The 10,298-nt window shown below is 35.6% G+C and overlaps 1 protein-coding gene across 1 annotated transcript; it reads left to right on the plus strand.

Moving 5' to 3' along the window:
- Positions 1-1,261: 1,261 nt before the first annotated feature.
- LOC111691291 lies at positions 1,262-8,033 on the plus strand. Its single transcript, XM_023456080.1, has 4 exons — positions 1,262-1,267; positions 3,993-4,706; positions 5,060-5,139; positions 7,817-8,033. Exons 1-4 carry the CDS (start codon positions 1,262-1,264, stop codon positions 8,031-8,033), a joined length of 1,017 nt encoding a protein of 338 aa, XP_023311848.1.
- The last annotated feature ends 2,265 nt before the right edge of the window (positions 8,034-10,298 follow it).

Genomic DNA, 10,298 nt, shown 5'->3' on the forward strand with positions numbered 1-10,298 from the left:
GTACCTACTGCTACTTATACAATACGGATGTTCCGAATTTTAAATACGACTCCATAATAACCTTCTTTAGAATTAATTTATTTCTTATGGGGAAACAATTTTACTATCTTCCATAAATGCTTGAAGTTATTTAACTTTTACATGTTATCATTTTATGAAGGTAACTGTACCCCAGAACTTGTACGAAATAAACTGAGTACCTATAATTATCTCTGAACTTATATGTTACAGGCAATAATTAGCGTTAAATAGTTCAATTAATTATTAACATCTTAAGTTCCGGTGAAAGATGTGATTCTTTTCATTTTTAATTTAATAGAAAAGGGAAGATGCAGGTAAGTACATAGTAGGCAAATTATTATTTTTTAAACATCACTATTATTATTATATGTGAATCGGTATCGGTATGTCTTACACTTTGTGGATTAATGTACAGAACTTTTCAAAGTTAGTCTACATATAATTTTTTAATGGCGTATTATACGAAAAATAAGGAAACAAGTTCCTCCTAAGGGGTTACAGTACTTAAAGAGGTTGTGGATAAATATTGCCGCAACTGTTTGGTAAGGCGGATATTTCAATTGTTTTAGTAAAAAATCTTATAGATTGCATAGTTTTCAAAAAAAACTGATCTAGATATTTTGTTATACAGTGCTTTCGAAAAGTAACGAATAAATTCATTATTTTTTAAATTGAGAAGTTTTCGAAAAAATCCCCTGGCACCTCGATTTTGTTTTTAAAAAAGGCACTTTTTGACGTACGACCCATATTTGTGACGTCATCGTTGTTCGAGATATGACGTCATCGATAATTTTTTTAAATAGCAACCCGCAATTTTGGCCATACCATTTGAAAGAGCGTGTCATTCTACATACACATCATGAAAAATTATGGTGTTACATAACAAAAATTTCAAGAAAATAATGTTTGAAGATTTTAAAATTTAATTTTCACAATACTGAAAATGATAATGATTATGTAAAAATCGAGTAAATTAAATGTTCAAATTGTACACCGTTGGCTGCCTGACAGTAGCCAAGNTTCCATAAATGCTTGAAGTTATTTAACTTTTACATGTTATCATTTCATGAAGGTAACTGTACCCCAGAATTTGTACGAAATAAACTGAGTACCTATAATTATCTCTGAACTTATATGTTACAGGCAATAATTAGCGTTAAATAGTTCAATTAATTATAACATCTTAAGTTCCGGTGAAAGATGTGATTCATTTCATTTTTAATTTAATAGAAAAGGGAAGATGCAGGTAAGTACATGGTAGGCAAATTATTTTTTTTTAAATATCACTATTTGTTATTATATGTGAATGGGTATCGCTATGTCTTACACTTTGTGGATTAATGTACAGAACTTTCCAAAGTTAGTCTACATATAATTTTTTAATGGCGTATTATACGAAAAATAAGGAAACAAGTTCCTCCTAAGGGGTTACAGTACCTTAAAGAGGTTGTGGATAAATATTGCCGCAACTGTTTGGTAAGGCGGATATTTCAATTGTTTTAGTAAAAAATCTTATAGATTGCATAGTTTTCAAGAAAAACTGATCTAGATATTTTGTTATACAGTGATTTCGAAAAGTAACGAATAAATTCATTATTTTTTAAATTGAGAAGTTTTCGAAAAAATCCCCTGGCACGTCGATTTTGTTTTTAAAAAAGACACTTTTTGACGTACGACCCATATTTGTGACGACATCGTTGTTCGAGATATGACGTCATCGACAATTTTTTTAAATACAACCCCCAATTTTCACCATGCCATTTGAAAGAGCGTGCCATTCTACATACACATCATGAAAAATTATGGTGTTACATAACAAAAATTTCAAGAAAATAATGTTTGAAGATTTTAAAATTTAATTTTCACAATACTGAAAATGATAATGATTATGTAAAAATCGACTAAATTAAATGTTCAAATTGTGCACCGTTGGCTGCCTGATAGTAGCCAAGACGATTAATAAATTCTTTTTGGACATTATCAATGACTTTAGCAGGTATACGATGTATCTCGTGACAAATTCTTGCTTTTAAATCTTCTAAATTAACAGGTCTAGTAACGTACACTTTGCTTTTTAAGTATCCCCACAAGAAATAATCTAGGGGTGTCAAATCAGGCGATCTGGCTGGTCACTCAATCGGCCCTCTTCTCCCTATCCAACGATTCGGGAACAGCTCATCTAAATAAGCACGGACAGGTGTTACATAATGGGGAGGTGCATCATCTTGTTGAAAGAAAATGTCATTTCTTGGAAGATCATGTAAGTTATTAGTTCAGGAATGAGGTCGTCTCGAAGAACATCCAAATATCTTGCACTAGTTAGGTTGACGTCAAAGAAATAGGGACCCAGAATTCTTCCGTCGACTATGCCGCACCACACATTTACTTTCTGGGGACTTTGAGTGTTATTCATCATCCATCGGGAATTCTCGGTAGCCCAATAACGGCAGTTTTGCCTATTGACATGGCCGTTCAAAACAAACGTAGCCTCGTCAGAAAAAATTACGTTTTTTTACGAAATTATTATCATTATTGCATAGCTCTTGCATTTGCTCGCAGAACTGATTTCGCCGATCAAAGTCGTCTTCAGATAACTCATGAACCAGGCATACCTTATAAGGATGAAACTTTGTTTTTTTTATAATTTTGTGAACTGTGGACGCTGCCATATTGAAATCAGAAGCCAATTAGGTAAGTGTTGAGTGATGATTTTCTTGTATTGCCAACAAAACATTAAGCTCATCATCTACTGATTTTGACGGTCGACCAGATTTAGGAAGATCGCGAACATGTCCAAAGTTACGGTATTTAGACTCAATATTGCTTACCATGCCTTGGCTAATGGGATGTCGATCAGGATGAGTTTCATTGAACAATTCAACTACTTCTTTTTGGGTGCGCATCCTGTCTCCAAATCCGATCATGCAAAGAATTTCAATTCGTTCTCGTTCAGTTAATTTAACCATATTTTTTATAAAATGACAACGTTACTTCTCAATAAACACTTCAAATGCACTGTTTTTGCCAAACAAAAGATAAGAACTAAAGAAATAACTCAAAAAACGAAAAAAGCTATTTAATAAAGTACGATTTCAAGTTTTTATCTGACAGCAATAAAAAACATTCTCGGTCGCTAAGGCTACTGTCAGGCAACCATGATTTTTGACGATGCGTATGTAGAATGACACGCTCTTTCAAATGGCATGGTCAAAATTGGGGGTTGCTATTTAAAAAAATGGTCGATGACGTCATATCTCGAACAACGATGACGTCATATCTCGAACAACGATGACGTCATATCTCGAACAACGATGACGTCACAAATATGGCTCGTATGTCGTATGTCAAAAAGTGCCTTTTTTATATATAAAATACTTTTTTTGCCGAGGCCCCCTCGACGAAACGCACCTCGAATTAACTCCGGTATACAGGGTGTATATTAAGTACTTGTACAAACTTTATAGGNTAGTGTCATGTTTATGTGGGGTATGGTTGGGTAGGGTAGTGCGGCTATGCAGCCTGGGATGCGCTTTGCTAAGGTGGCCCTTAGCCCAGCGCGGCAGGGGAGGGGAAAGGAGGATATGGGAATCTTTGAACTAATTTTGAGATAAAAAGTTCATATGAACATGGGTCTGCAACGGCTTGGTTCTTGAGATACAGAATGAACTCATATGAACTTTTTATATTAAAATTAGTAAAAGATTCATCCTTTAAAGTTTGTACAAGTGCTTAATAAACACCCTGTAGTTTAAAATTCGGGACACCTTATATCAGATGTCCCAAAATTTACCCAAGTTTTGAATTTCGTTCCGTTTGGCGGTAAAGTATTGCCAACGAAAAAAAGAGACAGCTGACAGTACAGGGTTATTAAAAATAAAGCGCTATACGAAAAAACAACGCGTACCTCTTTCGTGAATTTTGGGACGCCCTTTATAATTTATTTAACATCACTACCCATTTTTTTCTTTCAGAAATTCGATTTGCTGGCTTCCTTTGATACTGAAAAGTACCATTTAACCCTCGGTGGGTTCTACCTAGGTACCCACATCAAATATAAACACGTCTACGTCTTAAGCTGCATTTTCAACTTGTTCATATCGTGGTCTCAGTTCCTCTCCATGGCTACATTTTCATATTTCAACTCCTCAAATCTAGAGAAACTCTCAGAAATTCTTTTATTCTGCATGACTCAGTTCGCTTTTCTGAATAAACTGACAAATTTTGTTGCACAGAAAACCAATTTGATGCAGTTGGAGGTGATGTTGCTGAGTTATCTTCTAACAAACGTAACCCAGAAAGAGATCGACGTTCTGGAAAACCACATAAAGGAAGGAAGGCTTCTAGTTAAGATCTACAGGGCGTTGTGCTTTTTGGTGGTTCTGTTCTATGCTCTGTTTCCATTTTTGGACGATCGATCTGGGGAAAGTCACAAATTTCCTTTACCTTGCTGGTTCCCCTTTGATGAAACTAAGTATTACTACCAAGTATTTTTTTTGGAGATTCTAAGTATAGCCGTTGGGACGTGGATCAATTCCAACATCGATTTATTGACTGTCATGATGTGTGTATTAGCGACGGCTGAATTTGAGGTTTTGAGGAATAGATTAGCTACTATTTTACAACCCCTGTCTACATCTGCAAGTGTCGACGGAGATGCAGTGGTAAAGATAAAGTTAAGGGATTGTGTGAGTTACTTTGGTAAGCCAATCTGTTGGATGTTATTCTAAGATTTAAAAATGTGTTTGAAAGTTTGAAACAACTATTTTTTAATTTCATTTTTGTCTGATAAATGAAGCAATTTAGTAGCTATAAAAAAATTTTATTTTGTGCAAAAGAAATACTATTTTAGGGAACAATACACAAAATTTCTGTTGCAGCTTGGTAAATCAAATAGAAGTTACGTTCTCAAAAGGGATTTTTGTGCAGTTTTTCTGCAGTGTCATAGTCATTTGCCTAACAGGGTTTCAGATGATAGTGGTGTGTGTGAAATTAATCAATTTCAACAAATCAGACTTTTATCTCTGTGTCAACCTTTCAGATATCCTTCAGCAGCATGCAGTTCCTTTTACTAATAGTATACTTCTCGTGCATGATGTGTCAGGTAGCCATGTACTGCTGGTACGGACATACCGTCATGGAGAGTGTAATAATATCCTTTTTCTTTGTATTAACATAAATAAGACATCTAGTTGTTTCAGAGTGACAAGATTAGGGACGCTTGCTACTTAGCTGAGTGGAATGGAAGGATTTGACTGTTCAGAAGTCCCTGGTTATGATAATGGAAAGGGCCAAGAGACCTGCGATACTTAGGGCTGGGACTTTCTTTGAATTGAACATACCAACGCTGATGAAGGTAATTTGAATGAGAATTGTGCTGTATTATCTCTATAAGGGCGTTAAATCGTCAGTTAATACGTATAATGGTTTGCTAGCATATGGTGCATTCCCTTGCTAAGTATTATCTTCTTTCGCAGATTTTGAGATAGACTTATTCGTACTTTGCGGTACTACAACGACTTTACCCACTAAACATTTTTCAGTTTCTGACATGTTTCCATTTTTCTCTAAACGTTTCAAAACCAAAACAAACAGGAAACCCTTCTATGACCATATCACTATCGAAGGAACATTGGCGCACCTTCGCGTAAGAGAACCTTGGGATTAACAGTTCTTGTGTACTTTATATAATTTTAATAAATAGTGTTGTAGTTTTACCAATTTTTCTTTTGGACGCGTAGAGTCCGAAAATTAGTGAATTGTTGAAGGTAAGTACAAAATTTTGTTTTTTATTGTTCATAAAGTGTTTAGTAATATATTAGGTTGTTTACTTGATAGTGGATGCAAAAAAAAACACTCATTGTTCAAGAGTTGTTTATTATAAGTTAATTAATATACATCAAAAATACCTTGTCTATGGTTCGTCGTCATTGAATAAACCTTTATCTAAAATATAGTTCAATCTCTAATACTGGAAGGAAAAGGTAAGGTAGTTGGATTTTTGTAATTTTTGATATTTATGGTATGTGTAGTTTGGACCTTGAATAAGAATTTTTTACCTGACAGCTAAATCCACTAGATGTAACACATTCTTCAACTGGGAGCGTGGCCTAATTGGTAGCGTTCGAGACTGACAGTTACGAGATCCCTGGTTCGAGTCCGTAGCGTGACATTTTTTTTTCAAAACGTACCATATGTTTTTTTATTTTTTTCATCTCGAAAATTATGAACAAACGAAATATTATAATAAATACTTATGTATTTGTAGGAATATTCTTCAAATATTTCATAAAAATGCACAACTGGTTGATAAACAATATTTATTATGAATTAACAATAAGATTTCATTAAAAAAAACAAACGAGGTCAGGTAGGATGTTCTTTTATTCTATATTTACGTTAGTATTTGACATTTTACGCAGTGTGGCACGAGCCAGAATGGTAGCTATCATAAAAAAATGGGAAGCAGAAATTTTTTAAGCATCTAGCTTCCTTTCTTTTTCTTTTTCTGACCTCGAAAATTATGAACAAACGAAATATTATGAAAACTGTATGTAGGAATATTCTTCAAGTGTTTAATTAATATTTTGAGCTAGGTTGTGATTCCAAATTCCACAAAGGGTAGAGAAGCATCGAAACTGTGTGATGAAAGAACAATCTTTCAAAATGTTAACGAAATTTGTTTCGATGTCGATATTTTGAAAACAAAACATGTAAAACATACAATACAAAATACAAAACATGTAAAAACATAACATTTACACGACATGCGAGATGCTTAAAAAATTCCTGCTCCCATGTTTCTATGATTTCTATTCTGGCTTATGCCACACTGCGTAAAATGTCAAATACTAAAAATAAAATAAGAAACCTACTTGACCTCGTTTGTTTTTTTTAAAGAAACTTTATTGTTAATTCATAATAAATATCGTTTATCAACCAATTGTGCATTTTAATGAAATATTTGAAGAATGTTCCTACAAATACATAAGTATTTATTATAATATTTCGTTTGTTCATAATTTTCGAGATGACAAAAATAATAAAAAACCATATGGTGCGTTTTGAAAAAAAAAATAAATAAATCTTACGCGACGGACTCAAACCAGGGATCTCGTGTGACTGTCAGTCCCGAACGCTACCAATCAGGCCACGCTTCCAGTTGAAGAATGTGTCACATCTAGTGGATTTAGCTATCAGGTAAAACTTCAAAATCGATTATCTCGGTAATTTATGAAGATTGCTTCGAACTACTTCGAAAAATTCTTATTCAAGGTCCAAACTACACGTACCATAAATATCAAAAATTACAAAAATCCGACTACCTTACCTTCTCCTTTGAGTTAGTATTTCATAAAGAGAATCTAAAAAGGTTCACACAACGGGACGCTGTTTTATTTAAGAAATAAAGTTTTTCTATAATATTATATTAATCACTCCATGTGTTAACCACTGTGCAGGAAACATAAAATATAACAATCTTCCTTATTCACACCACACAACACAAATTTAATTTCAAGGTTAACTGCAATGTTTAAAACGTTGTGACGAACTTTCAGTGTGAGACCCGGATGTCCCACGAAAAGTCGCCCTCCGGGTAGCAGCAGTGGAGAAAAGTGTACACCAGGTATCTTGATTAGAAAAGAAACCACTTCTTCCAAAAACTGTACTCTCATTTATTTAAAGAAAATAAATAAATAGATTCACCACTGACAAATCGGTGATGGTCGGTACTAACATTCGGTGAAACTTCAGAAAATGTAAAGCTAAGCTTCCCTCGATTCGGCGTTCAATTCAGGTTGACGGCTATTCGGGAAAACGGGCGAGTAAGGAACTCCGAGAGGAACGGGGACCAACCCTCGGAGTTTCATGGAAACGGGGTTCCAAGAACAGGCGGGAAAATGGCCGACGCTCTGTTCCCGGACGGAAGGATCAGGAGAGTGCTGAGAACAGGCGGGACAGGCACCAACGCTCTGCTCTCAGACGGAAGGATAGGGAGAGAGAAACCTTGGTAGAACCGTTACCAATACCAAGGGGGGAAGGCGGACTTACTTCGTGTTGAGGAAAATTGCCGATTAACACTACTGAATCAACGGTTCGTCGGATGTTAGTACGCAGACCCACAATAAATACAGAGTTCAACGCTTAAATTACTAACATAGGAAAAGATAATAGTTAATCGGATACTTAACGGATAAATTAATAAAGTTTCGTTACAACGTAAGTCAAATGAAGGTCATCTTCTCATGTAAAATTCCTCCTCTCTCACATACCAAACCAATCTAATTTCAAGGTTAACTGTAATACAAAGGTCAAATGAAAGTCACCAACCTACGCCATCTCCTTCGGCTTTCAGCCTCAAGGTCATCCATATACCATCGTCATCGGCCTTCGGCCTCAAGGTCATCCCAAGGCAGAAAGTGGAGGGGGGAGACTGAAAAACCGCAAAAACATCCTACTGTTAACTTTACCGACAAAAAAATTGTGTAAATATTTCGCTTAAATAAAAATATGGTGAATTATTTAATTACTTCTATTGTTCCATATTTAAAAGAAGCAAAAAGAACTACCGAAATTGATACCTACATTCAAATAATTTCTGCTTTGGGGTTTTATGCAACAGGTGAATATCAACGAAGTATTGGAATGAGCAATTTCGTGCTACAAGTTCAACAAACTACTCATACGGGTATAAAGGATGTTACAGAAGCTAGTTATTAAAACCTCTCCAACAATTGGATACAATTTTCAAGAACAGTTAGAGAAAAAAAAAACACCAATACAGGCTGATTCAAAATTCAGTACAAAGAATTTAAGGGCGTATTTTTGAGGGCAAAATAAGACTTTATTTTTCCTATAAACGTGAGTCCAAAATAAATTTTAAAATGTTTCACTGTAAATAGTTACATAATAAAATTTGAAAATATGGTGTGCATTTAACTCTTTATCAGCCAATATCTCGGAAACGGTTGGTCTAAGAGATTTCGACCAGGTACACCTCTTTTGCTTAAAATTGATAGGGGAATAAACGCACTAATACGAAACGTCAATGTCAGGGTAGCAAAAAACAATTTAATTCAAGCGTACCTTTATAGGTGGCGCACTCTACAAGCAGCGTCGAAAGCAATGATATTTAAATTTATCATCCTAAAAAGACCCCGTACTCCAAGTTTTATGCGTAGACTCAAATATATTGGAAAATTATTCCTAAAAAATCGAAAAAACTTTGAAACTATATCGAAAACTAAGTATTTTCGGACACACGTTTATAGGAAAAAAATTCTTATTTTGACCTCAAAAATACGCCACTAAATTCTTTGTATTGAATTTTGAATCACCCTGTATAAATAAGTATTTTGACACTTCACACTATATTAGGGTAATGTACGTAAAAATAAACAAAACCCAGACACAGCCGCAAACACATATTTGTAATGTTGAAAAGGGACAGCAACAGTCAATACATGTGGTAGAAGAAGAGCAAATCATTTAGGCGAGCCGAGACTTCTCGATATTATATCGATTGGATTGGGCGAATTTTTAATACTGTTTCGATCTCGATTGGAAATCATCGAATCGACATTTCGGGAATCCCTGCACAGGACTATACATCCCTGGGACATACGGACATGCCCCACCGCATACCTAAGATATGTTTGGAACAGATTATCACGAGATTGAGATGGTTTTTAGGGTCATGGCGCCATCTAGCGGCAAATACTGGAAATATGAGGAAACGGGCAATGATTTCTTTATATTACTGGTTGCGTTGATTGACATATGTTGTAGAATGCGTAGTATGAATGAGTAAAGAGATTTAAACTACCATATGACAACTAAGATCAAAAGAGACAGAAATAGTAACTACAAGTAAGATATTCACCAATTTTCAGTCACAAAAAAGCCTATCGTATTGTGTAGAGAGAATATTTCAATCGCCGCGCCATTATTCCATGACTAGAAATTGGCCTCAATGATTTGGGATCGAGGGGGATTATCCCTCTTTATCCTGCCTCATCTCGTGTAGGCCTGGACAGCCTTCGTAGGTGGGCCCCATCCGTCGTCTACCCCGACCGCAAATGCGGCCGGTGTAGGCGCTTTGTGGGACCTCCTTTTGTCCTGGCTGGGCCCCGCCGGCTAGGGCCCTTTCTTCTGGCGCTCTTCTTGCTTCGCCGGCTCGTCTGTGTAAACCCCGGGGGTAGTGTCATGTTTATGTGTGGTATGGTTGGGTAGGGTAGTGCGGCTATGCAGCCTGGGATGCGCTTTGCTAAGGTGGCCCT

This window comes from Anoplophora glabripennis, unplaced genomic scaffold (assembly GCF_000390285.2).
Source record: "Anoplophora glabripennis isolate ALB-LARVAE unplaced genomic scaffold, Agla_2.0 scaffold255, whole genome shotgun sequence".
Classification (NCBI taxonomy): Eukaryota; Metazoa; Arthropoda; class Insecta; order Coleoptera; family Cerambycidae; genus Anoplophora; species Anoplophora glabripennis.